At 37.3% G+C, this 24254-nt stretch overlaps 1 protein-coding gene across 1 annotated transcript; it reads left to right on the forward strand.

Annotated features, from left to right (window-relative positions):
• The first annotated feature begins 1575 nt into the window (after positions 1-1575).
• On the forward strand, positions 1576-11039 carry DTD2 (D-aminoacyl-tRNA deacylase 2). Its single transcript, XM_081145970.1, has 3 exons — positions 1576-1891; positions 5112-5181; positions 8996-11039. Exons 1-3 carry the CDS (start codon positions 1781-1783, stop codon positions 9319-9321), a joined length of 507 nt encoding a protein of 168 aa, XP_081002096.1. The 5' UTR covers positions 1576-1780; the 3' UTR covers positions 9322-11039.
• The last annotated feature ends 13215 nt before the right edge of the window (positions 11040-24254 follow it).

Raw genomic sequence — 24254 nt, forward strand, 5'->3', positions numbered from 1 at the left:
AAAGAAATTTCTCTTTGGTGCCTACTCTCTACTGCTCTCTGCAGGTAGAAGGAAGGAATGAGCCATAACCTAATACTGTACTACCTACAGTAGTGACCGGGAGATCCCTATCCAAAAGGTAGGAATGTTTAAAGTAATTGGTGATTTTTATTTTTTTTATTTTTTAAAATATATCTTTATTGATTTCAGAGAGAGGAAAGGAGAGGGAGAGAGAGAAACATCAATGATGAGAGAGTCATTGATCAAGCCCACAACTGGGGCATGTGCCCTGACCGGGAATCGAACCCTGATCACCTAGATCGTAGATCGATGCTCAACCGCTGAGCCACGCCTGGCCAGGCTAATTGGTGATTTTTAGACACTAACCATTACCAACCAGACTCTATCTATTCACAGGAAAGATTTCCCAATTTGCTTAAGTCCCTTCGCTATGGAAAGATCTCTGGGAACTATATACCCTATTTTCAAGAGCCTGCCCTATCTCCTGCACCCATATACAAGCGGACGTCAAAGTCCTCTCTTATTCTAAGTCAAGACTAGGGGCCTCTATGTCAAAGTTCCTTCCGCCCTGCAAAACTTGAGTCTGGGAGTGAAAAAGAAAAGAGACTCAATAGTTATAATGGCATAAAGGTGCAGGCAATGCAACTTGTCTGTGCTTTACAAATGTCAATGAATGCTTTAAAACGTCAACCCCTGAAATGCAGCAACCGGAGATAATGTAAGTTTTGCTTTTCGTTTTTTACAGAAAGTGTAAGGCAGCTGCAAGATAACCAACAAACAACCAGCTTCATTTTTGTGTAGAGAGGACTGTTGCTTATGCATGGATTATTTTATTCGGTCACACTGCTTTGTTTGGGCAGCAGCACCATCAGTGATGTCATCTTCTAAAACAGACCAGAATGTATGGGCATATTGTGCCAACAGCCCAAGTCATTGACCTGGGTAATGCAATCAGGGTAACACTATTATTCCTCATCTAAATCCCCAAGCCCATAAAAAATAATGCTAATCTGATGGATGTTCAAGGAATATGTTACGTGGGAAAGAAAATCAAGCCCTTGGTTAATTTTATTTAAATTCTAATATCTACTTACAGGAAACATCACAGAGTCTAATATCATTGTGTCTACATCTCGTTTTATTTTTGTATTAGTAAGTTAAAAAGTTTATTAACAATCACACACTTTCTTGGATAAGAATATTTTTAGAGTCTATGTTCACTAAAGGAGTGATCTCCAAATGCATATTCACCTAGCACACCAAAACTATTCCACAACTGCAGCATCAGAATGATTTACAGCATTCCTGATAGAGGAGGCAGGGTTGTTTTATTGTTTGGGGTAAAAAAAAAAATTTTTTTTAGGAAAGTTACAGCTTTTAATTTCATCTCCTCTTACATTTTGTGATTCAATTGATTCATAATGGGCATAATACGGATTTAAGCAGATTTAAATTTTTTCAACGTCTGGAAATGTAAGCTTTCTGAGCTGAAAAATGTTTCTTTAAAAGGTGTGTAGGGTACAGAACCAGTAAGTTTTTCATTGGTTTAAAAATATACACTGTGCACCTACTAGCGAGACGGGTAGGCGCGCAGCTCGCGTTTGCAGACAGCACACCTGAGCCCCCCGAGGGCCAGGCGGGACCCAGCCGCACGGGGGCGGGGCCACGAGCGAGCCGGAAGTCGCTCCTCCGCGTCTCGCGCCGCCTACGCTGCGCTCCGAGGGCAGAGCTCGCGCGGCGCGCGGCCGGAACCGGCGGGGTCTCCGCGCGAGCCCGAGCCATGGCCGAAAGCGGCCGGACGCCTCAGGCCCGGGCGCTCCTGCAGCAGTGCCTGCGCGCCCGGCTGCAAGTACGCCCCGCCGAGGGGGACTCCGCGGCCCAGTGGGTGGAGGTAACGTCCGTCCCGCAGTTCCCGCCGTCCTCCCGCGCGCAGGGGCGGCTCTTTCCTGGTTGTCCCGGTGACTCGTCTCCCCGCGTCCGCCTCGGAGCCGGCCACGCGGCGCCCGGCGCGTTCCGTGGGCGGCAGGGAACTTCCGGCCCGTCTGCCCAAAACTGCCCCCCGAGGCCTGGCTGCGCCGGGCTCCTCGGCCCCGCGCCACCGGCCCGGCTCCTCCCCCTCGGGCTTGTTCCCCGGGAGGAGCTTGTCCCCTGCTTAGGGCCGCGGGAGTTTGAACTTCCTCTCACCCGCCGCCTGGTGCGCTCGGTGGACTTGAGACCCGAGGGTCGCGGACCTCTCGCGCTCGCCACGCCCTTGGCGTTGCCCTGGCCTTGCCACGCCCTTGGCGTTGCTGCACCAGGGTGGTTCGGGCTAGTTGGTTAGATTTATTGCAAATGTACAAGGTCCGTTTTGGCTTGATTGCCCTTTAGGTTGACTGCAGCCGTGTCAACCTAGAAATGAGATTGTCCAAGAAACAATTCTTTTTTTCAAGGAACTTTAAAAAGTTTGACTAATTCCCAAATAGAAACAAAGGCCACTAGTTTTATAACAATGTCGCCTTGTTATGGAACACATTTTCTCCGAAGAACTTGAAACCTTCACATCAATATGATTTCCTTCTACTTATATTTGCTTTTTTAAGACAGCCTGGCCCCACCCCAGGCAAAAACAAATGTTCTTTGAGACCCCTGACTTATTTTTGGAGTAAGAGGAAATGAGGAAAAAAACGGTAGTTCACAATTAAGACTTTTGGAGGCACTCAGAAACTTTCATGTAGGAGCATCTCATCCACTCATCTTACCTGCTGAATGTGGTCCCAGATCTAGCATTTATTCCTTAACAAAATTATAGTCATTATTTTAAATACTTCCCATAAACTTACGATATGTGGGTGATTTTTCTTAAATCAGAATCTGTTATACCCTCTGCTAACTTGGGAATGTTTATAAGCATAAACATTCCTATTTTTTCTCCCTCCCCTTTTCTTTCTCAAAAATTCATGTTTCTTCATTTCTTATTTTTGTTATGGCCTTTTCTGAGATCTTGATTTCTCTTCCATATATTGAAATTTTATTCTTTTTATATTTGCCATCTTATCCAGAGAATTACCTGTTTTTATAGTTGCCTCATGGGACAGTAAATCCCAAACCGTTAATCCTTTCCATTTCTTCATGCTTCTTCATCTTCATGCCACATCTCCTTATGCAAAATCACAAATACGTTGGCAACCTTCCAAACTATCAGTCTGCATTTATTAACTTTAAAAGTGATTTTAAAGCTTTCTTTTTCACTCATACACATGGTGAAATTAATATAAAGAGATACAGTGGTGCCTCGGTTTTCAAATGTAATCTGTTCTGGGAGACCGTTCGAGTTCTGAAACGTTTGAAAACCGAGGGATCCACAGCTGACAACCGGGCCTCAGGATCTTGCCCTCAGTGGAAGCTGCGTGCATGTTCGACTTCTGAGGCGTGTTCGAAAACCGAAGCATTTACCTCTGGGTTTACAGCATTGGTAAACCGAAATGTTCGTCAACAGAGGCGTTTGAAAACCGAGGTACCACTGTATTGAAAAAATAAATTCTCTTTCTCAAGCATCCTCTCCCCTATTCTATGATCAAAAGTTGGAATTTTTTTAAAACATTTTAATTGGCAAAAGACTTGAAAGTTATTTTGCATTTTTAGTTTCCTACATTTAGAGCTTTGCTGTCACAGACTAATTGTTTTTTCTTGGGAGGTGAACTTTTTAAAGCTACAGTAAGAATTATCTGTACTTTTCTATATATTTGATATGTTGTATACTGAAATAAGCTACAAGGCAAGTGATCTTACCTGAAGAGGGGAACTTGTAGGTCACAATTTAAGATTTATTATTGGAATAAACTAAAAGAAAATACCCTTATGAGGAGGTAGTATAAGGAGTGAAAAGAATAGATGTCTGTCAGATACTTAATTCTGACATTGCAAGTTTCCAAACATGAATATGCTTGAGATTTTGGCTCATGCTAAAACAATCCCGGTGGAGAGGCCTGTGTCAATGGTGCAGATAACTATCATTCAACCTGCCAGCTCCTTATGTGTGTGTATTGGAGGCTCTTGCTTGTTCCAGAAGCAAAATTGCACTTTTTTAAAAATTACATCTTTTGCAGATAAATCAGGTGTGAGAGCAGAACTGCATTTATATTTGCGTAGAAGACAATAGATCCTGCAAGATACAGTTGAACTTAAATGCAATCAACAAATAAATCGAGTTCCTGTCATATACCAAACAGTTTGTAAAGTGCTTTGGGAGTTAAATATAAAATAAATTGTGTTCCAGCCCCTAAGTTTGTTTTTACATATTCATTTAATGAACAGTTACTATGAACCGGCACTGTTTTAAGCACCTTACAAGTATTAACTCATTTAATCTTCATAATAGCTCTTGGACTCAATAGGATTAATCTACAGAATAAAAAATTTAATGATTTACTCAGCAGCAAAACCAAACTCTTTATCAAGTGTCTCTTTCCCATACAGTCCCTATCTTACACCAGCTAATAAAGAAATATCCAAGTCATTATATAAAATAAATAAGCTTGCATTCCTGGTAACAGACAACATCATGATGTAGAACTTGGTATCATAAATGCAATTTCCAAGGCCTAATAATTATGTTTGTTTAAAGCATTAACAATAACAAGAAATAATTGGAAGGTTTCTTGGAGTTTTTTGAAATAAAATCAGACCCTTATTTTCATGATCTGCAAGTAAATGGATCAGGAGGAATAAACAGTGATGATGTCATCAGCCATATGAAATATAATATGAATTCATTTGGTATTGAATAAATGGGGCCCTGCAAACTAAATGTTTCAAAGTATGTCAGCCTTACTTAGGGAAGGAAACTAGTTCATAATCTAATGATTTTGATTAGAAATAAATGTTTGAAGGTAAAACTTGTGGTCTTCACTGCTGTTGGCTGTATTTTAAACTTAATTTTCAAAAAAAATGATAATTGAGATTGAATATTGAAAAAGATTTTGTTTTTTCACATCTTTAAGAAATCAATATTGTAAAACTTAATTCTTTGCCTTTAACCTTTACATCTATAACAGTTGTGAAATTTTATTCATTTTCTATCTCTACATGGAAGTTTCTTTCTAACCTGAGTTTACTGTGGTGATTTATCATAGATTCAAAGAGGATTAGTGATCTACGTGTGCTTTTTCAAGGGAGCTGAAAAAGAACTTCTTCCCAAAATGGGTACGTGTTTGATGTTTCTTTTTCCAGAAGGGGCAAAAGGCACAGTCTTAAATTTACTGGCAAGTTGTAAATGACTTAAACTCTGTACTGTTGTTGACTTTAGCTGTTTGCCTATTCCAAAGTTTAAAGTAAGCAGGTGTGGAATTCTTTTAAATCGTGGGCAGCCTTTCAGATGGTTTATAAGAATGTACACACACACAGACAACATACTGAGATTCAGCCAAGGATACAGAAACTTGTTGGAAGCTGGGTGGCCACATAGAGACAAACAGATGCTGCATTTCTTAATATAGTTTTCTTATCTCCCAGAGCCCCTAACAGGGGCATGTAGGTGGCACTGGATGTACAAGATATGGCCTCTTCAAATCTGGACAGCTCAGGTTAGCATAATTATTATGGAAGACTTTAACCCTTTATGCATTTATTTTTTAGGAAAAGTATATAATTATAAGGTTCTCCTGATTCTTGAACCAAGCTCTGTGTCATTACATCCACACTTCCTCCAGGGGCAGAGAAAGCAGAGTCAATGTTTAAGTATCTCTGAACAATAATTTACCTGCCTGCAGCCTTCCAGTATACTGCATTGTCCATAGCCCTGCACATTCCTTGTGATAATTACATAAGTACTGTCTCAAGACAGTATTTGATATAATAATTATATCCCCCCAAAAAAGCCTAAAATAATGTCACTATCCCTAAAATTGGGGACAAGTTATATTCTCTTTATTAGTAGACAGCACCCATTAGTTTGATTAAGAAGATATAAATTAGCCAAGTGGGTAGTGGAAGCAGAAGTTAACCTAAAAGAGCTTTAAGTAGTGGAACTCAAGGGTAAATAGACCAGTGAAGAACAGCTTAGACTAAAGGCTAAAACTCCTGGAGGGAATTCTATATTTAGACATCAAACATGTTTGACAATTTGTCCGTGGATGAAAACTAGATTTAAGAAGGGACCTATGATAGGTGAGGATGGAAAGCCAGTAACTGTAATGGTTTAAAATTTGAATCTGGAAGATAATAGGGAGCTTAGAGAAAGTGAAATGAGGGCTCCTGTTATAGAGGATTACTTACCAGGACCTAATGCTTGGGAATTCTGTCCATTTAAGTTCATATTTTGCCTTGAATTAAATATTAACCATAAAAAACTATAGTAGAAATCTTCAATAATAGGAATAGAATTTTTGTCATTGTGATTTAAGATTGATATCCTAAAGTTGTTTTTATATATTTTAACTGGATCTTAATCATAAGGTAAAAAAACCCAACCACATCCAAGCTGAATTTTGTTTTACAGTAATTAAATCCTATGTGCTTTCAAAAATGTCTTCCTGAGTTCACTTTGAATACATGTATAGATTGTTGTGAATTAAAAACACTGAGGAGGTTTGCCTTAACTGTTTTAGTGGATAGTCAAACACAAAGCTTTATCATGTTTCTCAGTAAAGAACTGTGACTGTAAGAATCACATTCTGCTGATGTCAGTTATAAGCAAAATAAGTCCATCTGTTATAGATAGCATTAGCTTGTAGTTCACTCTATTCCAGAAGGTAAAGTACGTTAGTATGATGGGATTCTCTTAAACCCCGCCTCATACTTATTACATGGATTCAGATCTTTCCAATCAAATCATGTGCCCTTGGGAACATAACTGTCAGTTATATCCATAAAGTCTGAGGTAGCATGGCAAATAGATGTGCAGAATCTTCCTCAATTCATCTTCAGTATAATTGGACTGAGATCCAGGGACCTGTCAAAACTTAACTTTCCATATACATCATTAGAGATACTTGACTGATAACCTGTCTTAGGATCTTTGAGTTTCCAACGTGCCATTAATTCATTACCTCATTTTAATTCTACTTACTGACAATTTGTATTTATATTATATTTACTTCTGCATACTGATATTTGCATACCAACAGCATTAATTGAATTATCAGTTATAGCCTATATAGGCAGGTGTGGGGAAGTATAATAAATTGTACTTATCTCTCTGACCTGTTATTTCAGAATTACCTCTCTACTCTGTTACTAGCCTGAGCCCTGGATAGCTAGATGGTGAGTTCCATTGGAATGAAGTACTCTGGAGAGTTACAATTTCCCTAGAAGCAATCAATAAGGACTGCTGGCTATGTAGCAAAGTCCTATTTGTAATAGAGAATATTAGAGATATTTTTAAATTGATGGTAGTTAAGTGAAAATTGATAGTGCTTGGCTTAGTTGGTTGGAGCATTGTCTCATGTACCAAAAGGCTGTGGGTTCAATTCCTGGTCTGGGGACATACCTAGGTTGTGAGTTTCATCTCCGGTTGGGGCTTGTACAGGAGGCAACTAATCAGTGTTTCTCTCTCCCTCTTCCTCTCTCTCTCTCTCTCTCTAAAATAAATTAAAAAAAAAAAAATACACCATACCCTCAGGTGAGGATTTAAAAAAAAAGAAAAGTGATAGTGGTTAATGCATAACTTAATTCATTTGGATGGTCACCTTGGCAGATTTTTACCAAGTTAATTCCCTGATTCAGTTTGTAGAGTGGGGCAGTCATACTGAATTCTTACTAATATTTACTACAGAACCTATGATAATTGAAACCATTGACTACCCCACCAGAAAGCATACCTTTCAAGCCTAATTATTGGACAGTAGTATGAGGTTTATATAGTTTATTTTACCATTTGTCTTCTCAGAACTATTGTTTACAAGCTGAAGCTACTTATACTTTATAGAAGTAGGAAGACCCTAAGGCTATTTACATTAGGCATTTCTTTTGTTTATTGTTTTTGAAATGGCTAATGTAAAGGTTTTCTAAGTTTAGACTTTTTGGTACACATCAGTATGGTGATTTTGATACTTCTTGTTAGCTATAAGTATTAATTTCATAAGTGCCATAAAAATAATAATACCATGTCTTCTGTATGTATGTGAAGATAATGCCAATAATTCTAAACCTTTTGATTTATTTTTTCAGTTTTAACAATGAATTTCTGATGATTCTTGCTTTCACCTTTACTCTTCCCCCATGGGTTATATTTGTAAAATGATTAGTCCGTATTAATAGTGCCTTTGAGATTATGAAATTGTAAAAGCAGTTGGCTTATAATGGGATTGAACCTGGTACCTTTGTCTCAGCTTAGAACTCTAAGCAACTAAGTTTAAAATAATAAATGCACTAAACCTTTTATTTAATATTCATTCTTTTTTAAATTTTTTAAAATTTATTGATTGATGAGAGAGAGAGGGAAATATTGATTTGTTGTTCCACTTATTTATGCATTCATTGGTTGATTCTTGCATGTGCCCTGACCATGGATCGAACCTGCAACTTGGCATATTGGGACAATGCTCTAACCAACTGAGCTACCTGGCCAGGGTTAATATTCTTTCTATAAAGCAGGATTCAGTGTGAGGAGGATTTATCATGGTCTTTTTCTAATGGCATTTGCTTATGAAATGTAAAAAGGAACAAGAAGGCAAAATCATCTCCTGTATTCCCCTGGAGCAACAATATTTTGAGGTTTCATTATACAGTTAATTTAATCCTTTCCGGGTGAACTTATTGTTAGGAGATCTTAACTACCAAGTCACATTTAAAGCATTATGCCATTTTCTGCTTGAAATTTGCCTTGTTTTTCATGCTTAGATCATTCAGCTTAGTGAAGCAGTTCTTAAAATCTAAATAGAGACTTTGGGTAAAAAGCATGAGCTGAAAAACTGGGTTTTATATATGAGATTTGCTGAATAGAAAACTGTTGGTTTTCTTTATTTTTTCCTTCATTTGTTTTTCACTTCAAAACCTTTTCCCTTTCTTCCCTACCCAGTTAATACACTGCTAAATGTGAAATTAAGTGAAACAGAAAATGGCAAGCACGTCTCTATATTGGACCTACCTGGCAACATCCTTATCGTCCCTCAAGCCACCCTTGGGGGCAAAGTAAAAGGAAGAAACATGCAGTATCACTCTAACTCTGGAAAAGAAGAAGGGTTAGAACTTTATTCCCAATTTGTGACTCTGTGTGAAAAAGAATTAGCTGCTAACAGCAAGTGTGCTGAAGCTGGGGTTGTGGTGGAACATGGCACTTACGGGAACAGGCAGGTGTTAAAGCTGGATACCAATGGACCATACACACACCTGGTTGAGTTTTGAAAAATTAAAAAGTAGTTTCTACAGTTGTTTTCTGGTATAAAATGATCTGGACTATAATTAGATTTTCCCTGCTTCTTTTTGAATGTACTCATCTGCCGCATTTTTAGACAAGAAAATCCTGGGTCCCATCCATAACTCTGCAACCTGTTGATTGAATGACCTTCCCAGTCACCTAAACTCTGGACCTCAGTCACCTTTCATTCTGCTCTCCCCTACACTTTGACTTGAAATTTTGAGAAATGCTTTTCATTCACTTTACAGTCATTGTGGAAAAGTTCTTAGAGAGCTGTATTTAAGTATTTTGCAATGAAGAGTTTTGTGCAGTCAAGAAAAATATACTTCTTATACCCTCAAATTTATGTAGTATGTAATAAAAAATGACTATTAAATTTGTTAAAAATCCAGCACAAACCAATTATAATTTTATCCATTTTGTTTTACTATCAGTTGAATACGTCATTTACTGTTCTTTTTAATATTTATGAAAATGTAATATAGAAATGTTACTATGTATTATATTATTACTTTTCAAGGATATCCAAGTATTTTTAAATTATTTTAAGAATCTTCAATTGGCATAGAAACAAGGTATGGGGGATTAAAAGTTGTATTTATTTACTATACCAACGGGTTAATATTCTGTTTCTCAGTTTTTTACCATAACAGTGTATATCTCATTTTTTTGTTTTTCATTTTTAAAAATTACTGCTTCATGAAACTAGTATCAGTTTATAATTTTTTAGGCAGTTCCTTTCTTATTGAATTAGATTGCTAAGAAAAGAAGAAGAGGGAAGCCTTCTACTGGAATTATTTGAAAACAAATTCACTTGTTTTCCATATTATCTACTTAACGATTTGAAGCCAGTGTAATTTTTTCTATTAGTGCATGTCTCTGTTCTCCCTCATCTACCACCACCTCCTGCAAAATTTACATGTTGAAGTTCCCCAAAATGATGGTATTTGGAGATGGGGTCCTTTGACAGTAATTAGGGCTGATTAGGTCATGAGAGTGAAGCTTTCATGACAGGATTAGCATCTTCATAAGAAGAGACACCAGAGAGCTTGCTCACTGTCTCCCCACCACATGAGGATGCAATGAGAAGGGGTCCATTTACAAGCCAGGAAGAGAACCCGTACCAGAAACTGACCATGCTGCCATCTTGATCTCAAACTGCTAACCTCCCAAACTGTGAGAAAGTAAATTTCTGTTTAAGCCACCTAGTCAATACTATTCTGTTACGACACCCCATGCTAAGAGATAGACAGCTAATCAAGTAGACTTTTCAAAGGCAAGAGAGGAAGATACATAAGAAACTGAAAGAATAAATGAATCAATACAATGTAATACTCTGTTTTTGCAAACTCCTCCAACATGATTTTAAAAATTTTAAAGAGTGAAAAGTAAAAACCAAATAATAATTCTAATTACCAAAAAGATAAAGAAATTAACCTGAATAAACTTAAGAAGCTGCTAAAAATTCTTAGTTTTATCATTTCTTTAGGTCAGTGTTCCTAAGATACTTAAAATTTTTATCACAAAAATATCCTATTTTCTCTGTATTCTTCCTGTACTGTTCTATTTTGGAAGTTGAGAATCAATAACTGGCTTGGTAATGAGCTCTTTGTCCTTAACTTTTGCTTTATTGATTTATAATACACTTATTGAAATGTAATAAACTATTCATAAACTTGCAAACTCCAATTTTCTCAAAGCTTCTACAAGGAGGTGTATATGTCTTTCAAAAAGATTATGTGTTTCCTATTTTAAATTATTTTGATTTTGTGTCTAGGTGAAATGCTGACTCACAGACCTAGATTGCTATTTTATAGTTCAGGCAATTCTTTAAAAGAAACAGTTTGCTTGAGAATAGCAATTTCAACCACATGAAGGTTTATTAAGCAGAAAGTGATGGCCAATTTTGTTCTATTTTCCAAGGAAGCTAAAACAAGAGGCAGAAGAAATAGTGGATATGAAAGTAACAACACCTTGGCTTTCTGTAGCTCTTCTGGCCCAAGGTGCTCAAAGAACCTTCAATAAATATCTCATTTTATCTTCCCAGTATATAATGAGGATAGTGCTGTGGGAAGTAAGACAATTCTTAAATAATTTTCTCAGGGTCACAGTAAGGAGGAATAATTTCCATCTTCCTGACTTTTCTTGTAATAAGGAGTTGTTGGAATTGATCTTGATAAAAGTTTAGCATCTCTCAGTGTTGGTCATTTGATGAAGAATAGCCAATAAATTGGTTTATTTACTAAATTAAGTGGCAGAGTTATGAAAAAAGTCACAGGGGTGTAATGTACAGCATACGTAATATAGTCAACAATATTATAATAACTGTATGGTGTCAGATATGTACTAAGTTTATCGTGGTGAACAATTTATAAGGTATATAAATGTACAATCACTATATTGTGCACCTGAAACTAATATAATACTGTATGTCAACTATAATTTTGGAAGCATTCCAAGAGGGCTGCAGAGTAGGTGGAAGCTGCGCTCCCCTGCTCCCAGTCCAAAACCGGATGTACAGCTAACTTATAGAGTAATCAACTTGAATGACCAACTGAAGGCTAGCTGAACTGAAATATTATAACCAAGGATTTCCAAAGCCACATAGAGACTGGTAAGAAGGGTGGAGATGCGGAAAGGGATAGCCCCCGCCCCCAGGTGGAGCAGCTGAGAAACCAGAAGGATAACTGCTATAAAACGCCTTCCTCCCAGGGTATGGGCTCAACCCCACACAGGATCCCCAATCCAGCGCAACAGAGACAGGAAGAGGAGCTCGCATAGCATCTGGTGGTGAAGATCATTGGGGATTCATTCTGCCTGGGAAACCCAGATACCACTATTTTTACAGCACCAGCCTGGGGAGTGCACTGCACGGTCTCCAACTGCTGGCGAGGCCACTCTGCCATGCTCGGTCCTGCGGAGGGGTCTGCTGGCTGTACCCAGCCTGGCACTGGCATAAGAATAGGCCTATAGTTCAATGGAACAGAACAGAGAGCCCAGGAATAAACCCATGACTTTATGGTCAATTAATATTTGACAAAGGAGGCAAGAGCATACAATGGAGTAAAGACAGTCTCTTCAATAAATGGGGGGAAAAAATGAAACTAGACCACCAACTTACACCATACACAAGAATAAACTCAAAATGGAAAAAAGATTTATATAAATATAAGTCACGAAACCATAAAAATCCAAGAAAACATAGTCAAAATCTCAGACATCTCTTGTAGCAATATTTTTGCCGATATATCTCAGGCAAGAGAAAGGAAAAAATTTAAAAATGGGGCTACATTAAACTAAATGGCTTTTGCACAGCAATGGAAAACATCAAAATGAAAGGGGAACACACTGAATGGGAGAGCATATTTGACAACAATACAACTGCTAATGGGTGAATTTCCAAAATATATAAAGAATTTACACACCTCAACACCAGGAAGACAACCCAATTAAAAAATGGGCAAAGGACCTGAGTAGACATTTCTCCAAAGAGGACACACACATGGCCAAGAGACATATGAAAAGATGCTCAGCGTCACTAATCACCAGAGAGATACAAATTAAAACCACAACGAGACATTACCTCACACCTGTCAGAATGACTATCATCAATAAATCAATAAATCAACCAGTGCTGGCGAGGATGTGGAGAAAGGGGAACCCTCATGCACTGTTGGTGGGAATGCAGACTGGTGCAGCCACAGTGGAAAACAATATAAAATTTCCTCAAAAAATTAAAAATGGAACTTGCCTTTTGACCCAGTGATCTCACTTCTGGGAATATATCCTAAGAGTCCCAAAACACTAATTTGAAAGAATATACGCACCCCTAAGTTCATTGCAGCATTATTTACAATAACCAAGATCTGGAAACAGCCCAACTGCCCATTAGTAGATGAGTGGATAAAAAAGCTGTGGGACATTGCCAGGCTGGCGTGGCTCAGCAGTTGAGCATGGACCTATGATCCAGGAAGTCGAGTTTGATTCCCGGTCAGGGCACACGCCTGGGTTTCAGGCTTCATCCCCAGCAGGGGCGTGCAGGAGGCAGCCAATCAATGACTCTCATCATTGATGTTTCTCTCTCTCTCTCCCTCCCCTTCCTCTCTCTGAAATCAATAAAATATATTTTAAAAAAAGAAAACCTGAATTTGAGTCCTTTGTAAAACAAACTTCGTGAACCAAATAAAAATGTCTTTATGTTATTTATAAATATGAATTTTGATGCAACAAGCTCTCTTAGACTCCTCTATATTTAATACAAAATAAAGCAGTTCTGTGGGCTGCATCACAAATAGCCAACTTCGTGATAAATATGACCTTGCTTCTTCTTACTAGGCTTTCCCATTGAATCAATTATTTGCACTGGGTTACCCAGCTTTTTTCTTTTAAGAAGCGTAATAAAATTTGACCTATTGCATCAGCTTTTTATCTGAATGTGAAAAGAACAATTTATGTAGAGAATGCGCCACACCCTGTGTAACAAACAGTATCTGAGAACCATTAGCTAATACTGTCATAAGCAGTTAGGGTTGGGAAAGTAATTGCGAGCTTTTTTTTTTAAGGGGAGGTGGGAGGGACTCTTTTAGTGAATGTCTGACCATACTAGCAAAAATGCCATCCTTGGATCCAGCTTAGAGACACTCTTTACCTAGTTTTTTACTACATGGATAAACTAAGGCACACTTTATACTCCAGGCACTTTTAACTTACTTTGCAGCCCCAAGGTAAATCTCTTAATAAGTAGATGCATTCAGTCATCTTCAGAGTTTAGTTTGCTCAGTGCCTGGATTATCCTCTCTCCTGATTACATTCAGATATTTCTCAGGACTTTGATTTCTTTTCATTATATATACCTGTCTTTTTAAAGACAGATGTTGAAAATGTTCTGACATTTGCTTAATACTGCATCGTAGGTAGTTGCTCTCCGTCTGAAGGTTGTACTCCTGCATCTCACCCTTGACTTCCTGAATCAAAATTTCTGAGAAGGGGCCTGGGACTCTGCAGTTTAACAGTCACTTTTCCCCACCTGTGACTCACACAGACTAGCATCTGAGAACCGACTGTATAGTGGTTAAGCCCTCTGAATCAAGGGTCCAGAGGCCTTTGTTGGAGCCTCAGCTTTCCCATAGAGTGTGTGTCTTACACTACCCTAGGGTATCTCAATCCCTCCAGGACTCATCACAAAAGGGAGGCATTTGTACTTGGCGAATTCTAAGATCCCGCTCAGCGCTATCATTTGTGGAACTCTGAAAACTGAACCTTGTAAATTAGAAGGAGGTGTTTTAAACTTTAATCAGAGGAACTGGAAAAAAAATGTTTAGGTTTGTATTCATTTAAGCTACAGTTGTCTCTTTTAATTCAACTATGTGAGTTACTCTTCAAAATAACTAAATTCTTCCTGCATCTCGTGAGTTTTCATTTGGTTTTTAACAGCTTGGAGTTTTAAAAGCTTAGAATCTGGTTTTTAAAAGATAGACTGAGCTTCAGGCATTTCACTCAGCCCTTTGCCATTTCATAGCTCCATGTTTCCTTGGTGATCCCAGTGTTCATAGTCTGCCAGGTCCACTTTCAGCCACTGCCACTCTGCATTCCTTTTACATTGTGGATAATATCGTTTTTCCCCTCTTCTCCTTACTATAAAGAAAGTGACTTATTTTCTCAGGGTTCTGAGTTGGCAGAAGTTACTGCAAGTTGTACAGCTGTATTTACTAGCAAGAGAGTTTCATTGTCTTAAGCAATGATTAAATGTTGTGCCTTCAATTACCTTGCTGTTGGGTAGCGGTTTTTTCCATTATAAATCTGGGCCTAATTTTAGTTTCAAGGTGATTTCAGAATATTATTTTAAATGTTGCTCAGTGTTCTTGCTATCATCTCATAAATAATAAAGATGGGTATCCTCAGACAAAGATTTTTTTTTTAACTTTTTCTTTTCAGTGATATTATAAATTTGCTAAACTTTTCCAAAAAATGTGCTGGCAGATTCTTATTTACTGAGGTCATATGATCAGAATAAAGTTCATCAGTATATAGCCCACATATTTGCTTTTATCCTAAAGTGTGTGTAGCAGTATATAGTATAACATATTAATTCCTTATTTTCTCCTCTTTTTTCCTGATATTTTCATTTAGAAATTAGAAAGAAAAATTGTGCAAACGTTTCAATATTGGGCCACTGCTACTCACAGATTAATTAATATTTGAGATTATCTAATTAACCAGATACTTACTACCTAATATGTGCAAAGCAGTAATAGGCATTATAAACAAATGGGTAAGTGTATTGCAAGGTGCCTACCATTAAGCTTACAACAGTGATTCATCCTGAATTACGCAATAATTAGTAGAAAAAGTATTGGATTTTAGCTCTCCTAGGAGTTCTTTGTTAGACACAGTCAGAATTCAAAAGACATAGTCTTTTAAATAAGACTTTATTTAGAATCAACTATATATCCAGTACCAGGAAACACAGGGAATAAAAAGATAAAACATGTTCCTTTGTTTGTAGGTCCATATCTTTATATGTTTCAGGAGATATAAAGACTGGAGCAGGGAATATAGATGTGGAAGTTAGCTGCATATAGGTGGTAGTTAAAATCACCAAGGTTAATAGTATGATGGTTCCTCAAAAATTAATATGATCTAGCAATTCCATTTCTGGGTATAGAGCCAAAGGAATTGAAAGCAGGACTCAAAGAGATATTTGCACATTCATATTTATAGCAGCCTTATTCACAATATCCAAGAAGTGGAAGCAGCCCAAATGCCCACAAAATGTGGTATATGCATACAGTGAAGTATTAGCCTTAAAAAGAACAGAAAATCCTGTTACATGTGACATGAATAAACCTTGAGGACACTATGCTAAGTGAATTGAACTGGTTACAGAAAGAAAAATACTGTATGGTTCCACTTATATAAAACATATAAAGCAGTCAAATTTATAGAAACAGAAAGTAGGATGGTAGTTGCAGGAGCTAGGGGGAGGGGGAAATAGGGAGTTGTTATTTAAAGGGTACAGAGTTTTAGTCATGCAAGATAAAATAAAGTTTGGGAGCTCTGTCTGACAACAATGAAAATATACTTAAACTACTGAACTATACATTTTTTTAGAAGTCACCAAAGTAGATGACGTTGTCTAAGAGAATGTGTAGAAACAGTAGATATCAAGGGAGAAACTGTAGGATGCTGAATATTTAAGAAACAGGCAGGTTAAGATATGCCTTCAAGCATGACTCAGGGGTTGAGCATCAACCTATGATCCAGGAGATCACGGTTCGATTCCTGATCAGGGCACATGCCTGGGTTGTGGGCTCGATCCCCAGCAGGGGGCGTGCAGAAGGCAGCCCATCAATGGCTTGCTTTCATCATTGATGTTTCTATCTCCCACTCTCTCTTCCTCTCTCTGAAATCAATAGATTTTTTTTTAAAGAGGCTGACAGAGGGCAGGAAGAGAGGAAGCAGAAAATTAGAAGAGAATGGTGTTATGTAACCCAAACGAAGGGAGCATTTCTATTCCAGTAGGTTGTGGAGAACAATACTCAGTCCAGTAGAGAGTTCAAATAGGGAAGAGCTTCTAAAAACCATTGGGTTTGACAGTTAGGAGGCCACTATGAACATGACTGAATACAGATAGGTTCCTTGTTATTATGTAAGCCAAATATCTTGAGGATTGAATGGGACTTAAGAAAATATAATAAGAGTAGAAAACTCAGGAAGTTGAGGATGAAGGAACTCGAAGAGCTGTAGTTTTGTTGGAAGGCAGTATTAAGGGATATTTTTTTCTTAAGATGCAGAAAATCTGAGCATGTTTTTAGAGGAAGGGGAAGTAAAGAGAAAATTTGAAGAAAGAAGAGAGGCCTCTGGAGCAAGCTTAAGGATCAAAATTTCATCTCAAAAGCATAGATAGAGGGATGCTTTTGGAAAACTTTGGTTACCCACAGAGCTAAAAAGAAAAGATTGCTGAGTATAGAATGCAAAGGAGAGCTATGATGGAGTTCGGACATCATGCCCTCTACTTTTGCTGTAAAACATAGGATTTTGTTACCTGGGGGAGAGGAAGATGACGTGGGGTAGTGGCTGGAGGACAGTGGTGAATGTTTGACGTAGCCACTTTAGGAAATGGTTAAGTGAGCCAACTGGCTGAGGTTAGAAATCATAAATAATGCAGCAAATTAGAAAGCACAGTTACACAATTTTCTTGGCAGCCCAAGAGCAGATTGGAAAAAGCAGATGGTGGGGTTGATGTACATCAGAGATTGGCAGAAGAGATGCTGTGTAATAGGTCATGGAGTGGAAGGAATGCTAGGGAGAAAGTGGTTGAAACAACTGACCTCATAAACAAGTTGGACAAGAAAAGGAAAAAAAATTAAAATGAGCAAGGAGCTAACAAACTAGGAATGAGGCCAGGAAGACGAGTGCCCTTTAGAAGTTGGAAGGGCAAATTCAAAGGGAATTGGTAGGAGATGTGGAAAGATTAGAGACTGGCGATAGCATGCGATCTGTGAGGAGAGCCATTATGAGTGACAACGAGATCTAGGATGAGGAATGTGTAGCTGCAGTGGAGGGTGTCAAGGAATTAAAAAACTAATGTGTTGCCTGGCCAGCGTGGCTCAGCAGTTGAGCATCGACGTAGGATCCAGGAGATGAAGGTTCGATTCCCAGTCAGGGCACATGCCCGGGTTTCAGGCTCAATCCCCAGTCGGGGGTGTGCAGGAGGCAGCCGATCAATGACTCTTTCATCATTGATGTTTCTATCTCTCTCTCCCTCCCTCTCCCTTCCTCTCTCTGAAATCAATAAATTGATTTTTTTTAAAACAAAAATAAAGTAAAATAAAAACTAATGTGTTGGATGAATTACCCTATTTTGTCTAAATTACCCTAGTAATTACCCTAATATTGTCTAAATTACCCTATTTAGACACTAAAGGTAACCCAGAATGGTAAGACTCAGAACAGAGAGAAATACCCATAACCCTGTGCCCAAGTCTTTAATCACTGTGAGAGTGTGATGTGAAGATCAGCAAAAGGCAGAGATGACGATGGGGAGAGAGTGATGTTTCGAGAGCATGTGAAGCTCAGAGGAGGGGCAAAGGAGAACCATAGGTTCAAAACCCTGGGAGAGCCAGAGAAATGTCAGCTCCTTTTCCTGGTCATGAAACAGGAATCACCTTCACTTAACAGGACCAGTGTGGCCAGGAGAAAGTAAGGTTTTTATTATGGCAAAGACATCAAAAGATTGTTAGGGAAAGGTTTAACAGTGTAGGAAAGTTTATTAGCCAAAAAAAAAGTGATGGTATTTTAGAAGATAACTTGGGATTAGTAGCAAGCTGAGTTGAGTGGGAAAAAGAGAGCAGAGGGGGAAAAAAAAGGTGACTAAAGAGACATACTGTGAGGGAAATGGCATTGAGAAGTACTCAAGCATTGCAGGTAAGTGAAAGAAGAAATGTGAATAGAATGATAATGCTAATTTTTGGTTGACTATTGTTTGTCAGAGATGAAGCAAAAGAAATTGAGAGAGAATAGGGGTGTTTATACAACCAGAACACTAATTATGTCTGAATATTGTTTGGGAGAGATAAAGTAAAAGGTCGTGACATAAATAAAATGAAAATACTAAATTTTGGCTTCATATTGTTTAGAAGAGATGGAAAACTGGAAATAACCTGGAAAAATATCAAACATTCGTATAAACTCTCCTTTAAAGTTTTAGACTTCAGGTTTAAACATTTTGTTCTGAGAAAAAGCACCTAGGCATTCTCCAGCCTCAACTTTCTCCATGTATTTAGCTTTCAGGACTGGAAATACATTGAGTGCCTGATCTATGGTGACCATAATTCAGTTTCAGTTCACCCCATTATCCCAGATTGCTTATTTATTTGTTTATTGTTGATATATCATTCACATGCCATAAAATTCACCAAGTTAGAATGTCTAATTTAATGGGTTTTAGTATATTGAAAAGCTTGTGCAATATTGTTGTATTGTACAATATTGCAATAAGATTGTATATCACCACATTATAATTCCAGAATATTATCACCATTCTAAAAACAAGAGTGCCCATTAAAGTCACTACCCATTTCCCCTCTATTCTCAAGCCCTGGCAACCACTAGTCTACTTTTGGTCTCTATGGATTTGCCTATTTTTAAAAAACAAATAACTTATTTATTCAAAATAGTTTTCTGACCTTATTCACAGTTTCAAGTTTAAAATAAAAATGCAGGGGTGGGGGGGCATAGTACCTATTCTTGGTGAACTGTCATACAAAGTCAAAGAGAAGTGGATCCCTTCAGAACATGGATTTACCAGTTCTTGACATTTCATGTTCAAATGGAATCATACAATATTTGGCCTTTTGTGTCTGATTTCTTTCACTTAGCATAATGCTTTCAAGGTTTATCTATATTGTAACATGTATAAGAACTTCATTCCTTTTTATGACTAAATAACATTACATTTTATGGATATACCACATGTTTGTTTATCCATTTATCCACTTGATAGACAGTTGCATTGTTTCCACTTTTTTGGCTATAATGAATAATGCTGCTATAAATATTTAAGTACATACAAGTTTTTGTGTGGACATATGTTTTTCAGTTATCTTAAGTATATACCTAGAAGTAGAATTGCTGGGTCATATGGTAACTCTGTGTTTAACTTCCTGAGAAACTGCCAAATTGTTTTCCAAAGTGGCTACACCATTTTACACACCCACCAGAAGTGTTCGAGGGTTCCAATTCCTCCATTTCCTATGGACACCTGTTATTTTCCTTTTCATTTTTATTATAGTCATCCTAGTGCCTATGATGCGGTATATCATTGTGGTTTGATTTGCATTTCCCTAATGACCAATGTTGAGCATATTTTTATGTGCTTATGCCCATTCAAATTCTTTTTTTAAAACATTTTTTATTGATTTTTAGAGAGAGAGGAAGAGAGAGGGAGAAAAAAAGAGAGAGAGACATCAATTTGAGAGCTAAACATCGATCAGCTGCCTCCTGCATGCCCCCTACCAGGGTTGGAGCCCGAAATCCAGGCATGTGCCCTGGCCTGGAACTGAACCGGCAACCCTTCAGTTCACGGGTTGATGCCCAACCAACTGAGCCACACTGGCCAGGGCTCCATTCACATTTTTTGCCCATTTTTAAATTGGGTTATTTGTCTTTTTATTGTTAATTATAAGAGTTCTTCTTATATTCTGGATACTAGACCTTTATCAGTAAATGATTTGCAAATATTTTCTCTCATTTTATGGCTCGTCTTTTTATTTTCTTGATAATGTCCTTTGCATAACAAAAGTTTTTAATTTTTATGAAGTCCAATTTATTTATTTATTTATTTGGTTGCTTGTGCTTTAGGTGTTGTATCTCTCTTCACTCTCAAAAGTGTCTCGGTAGACAACAGGTTATATGGACACTCTACTAATAACAATTTCAGAGATAGGTAATTAGAAGGTCCTGGACAGGTGGCTGAGTAAATACTGATTTTTTTATCCTTGCCTCATGATAGCCAGTGCCATTATTTGGCTTTTCCCTAAAGGAAATCTGCCAGCTATTATAGTTGCCATTTTGTATACTTTTTCAACAAATGTATATTGAGCACCTACTATGTGTTAGGTACCTTTCTAAAGGGGGGAAAATGCACCAGGAAATTGCAAAGAAAAAATATTTAATATTTCTTTTCTTTTTATTTTGTAAAAGTAATATAAACAATTAGGAATATTAAAAAAATTAAAAAGCCTGTCATCTCATTTTTCAAATACAATTTCATAATCACGCACATATTTTAACCCAGTTTAGTTATAAAGGAATTTTATATTTTGCTTTTATAAACTTAATATTTTATCATAAATATTTTTAAATGTTTTTTTTTTTAATTTTGATCTAAGGGAGTGTAAGGGAGAGGAAGCAGACAAAATGAAAAAGTATATAAGTCAATAAAACATTATTAGGATGAGCAAGTATGGTCTATAAATGGATTTGTGCTCTGGTCTGTGAATGTCTGTGGGTTGGCAAATTGAGTTCAAGAGTATATAATTCTATTCTATAATATTAACATTTTTATTTTTCTTCCTGATCTATGACTCTGGCTCCACTGATTACCTTAAACATATTATGTGGTTAATTTAATTTCCAGCCATTGTTCATACTGGTCAGTTAAATAGTTGTACCTAGATAAGATTCTCTCTTCAAAGTTTGTAGCTAAACAAGAATTTTGACTTATAAACTAAATTTTATTAGAATTTACTTCAAGAATAATGTGTCCTAAAGAAGTTAATAATAAATCTATATTCATAAACACAGTAACTTATAAGAATTTCCATAAGTATTTTTATAATATTGTACTGTATAAAGTTTTTCCTCATATATGATAATTCAGCAAGAATACTGTTTATTAACCAGGCTGTTTTGCCGTTTTTACTAGGTAAGCTCAATTTCTTGAGCTAGTCAAATAATCCTAAACTTTGAATTTCACAATGAATTATTTGGATCTTAATATTGCCATATTGTCTTGCATGATCATTATTCCAATACATTTCATTTTTAAGTGATGATCGTCCATCATCAGTTCTTACGTTCAAATGTCTCCAATTGGTGAATTCGGTTTGGGTGGGATGCCTTATATGCTATGCCACTTATAAAGGATGAAACATCCCTAAATTAAAGCACTAAATTTTTCTCTCACATTACCTATCTACGGGTAAACAGTTTACTTGCCTGAAGAGCTTGCCACAGAAGTTGAGGATCTGTGTAATATTTAGTAGCGTAGCCCCCCTCCTCAGTCCTAGCTCTGGCTTGACCTATCCCATTCCTTTGGTTTTGGCTCATGTTTAGAACTGAGCTGCTAATGCCATTTGATTTTGCTCCTTCACCTTGGTAGATTAAGTTTGTGATTAAATTGGCTTATGATGTTATTTCCTGTGGTTCCCAGCAGGAACTTTCTGGCAGGGAAAAATTGATAAGCTGACCAAGAACTCTTCTAATTTGTCTCAGCTCCACTTTTATTGATTCCCTACCAACATCTCCTTCCCCCTTCTTGGAGTCCACTCCAGATCCCATCATCCAGAGCCTTCTCTACATGGTCACTATAGGTTTGTTGCTGCCCAATCCTCCCCTCGCCACAGAAATCTTTCTGTCCTTTTGCTCACTTCTTCAAGGTCAGATCCTCCCTATCTTCTAAGGTGAAAATTTCATTAAAGGAATAAGGCAGAAGAGATCTCCAGTATTTTCCCTCCAATCCTAGGTTACAGCATTTTAACATCGACTTCCAAAAGTCTCTGTCCTCGTCTTTCTTATGAAAGCCAGAGGAATGATTGTAACCCTGAGATTTTAAAGCCAGATATGAGGGAAAGGGGGGATCAGAGCAAACTACAGAATCATTTTAGGTCCTCTTCATTCTTTGCATATTACACCTACCTACAGGTAGGAAACAGCAGGTTTCCCCCCTCCACCCAATCCATGTGATTGAGTGCTAGCAATGTTATACCTGGGGAATGATCTTAATGTGGCCAGGTAATGAAATTACTATGTCTACAAATTTGATGTGTCATATGTGTATGACTTTGCTTGGACATGTAATAGCTGAAAGAAAATCAAATAAATAAAAATAATTGTCATGTGGAGGTAGTAGGATTATGTTTTTGTTTCCTTGAGTTTTAAAAAATTGTATTTTCAAGTTGATATTAATAAATATATTTTAAAATTAATATATGAGTACATAACTATAAAAGAAAGATATTTTAAAGTATTGTTAGTTTAACATATTTTATACAGTTTTGAATGTGTGGTACTATGATAATATAGAAAGTATATCAGACAAGGGTTCAGAAGGCCTGGTTGTGAAATCTTACTCCTGGAATCTTGTTCCAAACATGGATAAATCACTTAGCTATTCTGGGCTTTGGTTTCTATTTCTTCCAAATAATAGCTACCCTATTTACATTGAAAGGATTTTTGTAAGAATAGTGGTAGAATATTTGAATTTTAAAATTGGAGATCTTGGAGACCCTCTAATAACGTATGTTCACTTGCCAGAGGAGGAAAACGAGGCCCATAAAGTTTATGCACATGTAAAATGCTGTATTTCTTACTCTGATCAGAAAATGAGGAATTGGAAGGGGATTTAGGTGTCCTAGTCAAGTATGAACATTGCAGTAGTTTCTTTTTTCTTTTCTTTTTTCTTTTAATTGAATTTACTGGGATTGGTTAATAAAATTATACATGTTTCAGGTATACAATTCTACAATACATCATCTGTATGTTGTATTGTGTGTTTACCACCCCAAGTGGCTCAGTGGTTGAGCAGGGACCCATGAACCTGGAGGTCACGGTTCGATTCCTGGTCAGAGCACATGCCTGCATTGCGGGCTCCATCCCCAGTAGGGGGCATGCAGGAAACAGCTGATCAATGATGTTTCTCTCACATCAATATTTCTATCTCTCTACCCTTCTTCCTCTCTCTCTAAAAAACAAATAAAAACATATTTAAAAAAAATAAAAGGTATTATCAAATACATAGTTGTGGATCTACCTTCGCTCAGTGCTTCTGCTTAGAAGCACCAATCCTGGGTTTAACTGCTTCTTTTGAGGTTGGATAGTCTATTATTACTTATTTGCCACCATAGATCAAGACCTATGCTTTGCTTGATTTCTTTATGTATTTCTTGGCTGAATATTTATTATGGTGATTTGCCTACTGAAGAAAATCCTACCCATGGCCAAAAGTTCTTTTTTTGGAAATTTAGTGCTAAAAACTTATACAGGTTATAGCAAGCTCAGCAGTACATTGACAAATAATTCTTGATAGACCAAAAAGTAGAAAGCTGTATCACAAAGGGCCAGCAGATCCTTTGTTGGAGTGAGCTATCAGTATCGTCTTAGGGTTCAGATCACAGTGAAACTGACAGAGTGGAAGCTG

This window comes from Miniopterus schreibersii (genome assembly GCF_964146895.1).
Source record: "Miniopterus schreibersii genome assembly, chromosome: 1".
NCBI lineage: Eukaryota > Metazoa > Chordata > Mammalia > Chiroptera > Miniopteridae > Miniopterus > Miniopterus schreibersii.

Excerpts from the sequence above, each read along its gene's own strand:
- DTD2 (XM_081145970.1), top strand. The coding sequence starts at position 1,781 with ATGGCCGAAAGCGGCCGGACGCCTCAGGCCCGGGCGCTCCTGCAGCAG. Across the intron at positions 1,892-5,111 it reads CCGCGGCCCAGTGGGTGGAG|ATTCAAAGAGGATTAGTGAT; the intron begins GTAACGTCCGTC and ends GATTTATCATAG. Across the intron at positions 5,182-8,995 it reads AGAACTTCTTCCCAAAATGG|TTAATACACTGCTAAATGTG; the intron begins GTACGTGTTTGA and ends TTCCCTACCCAG.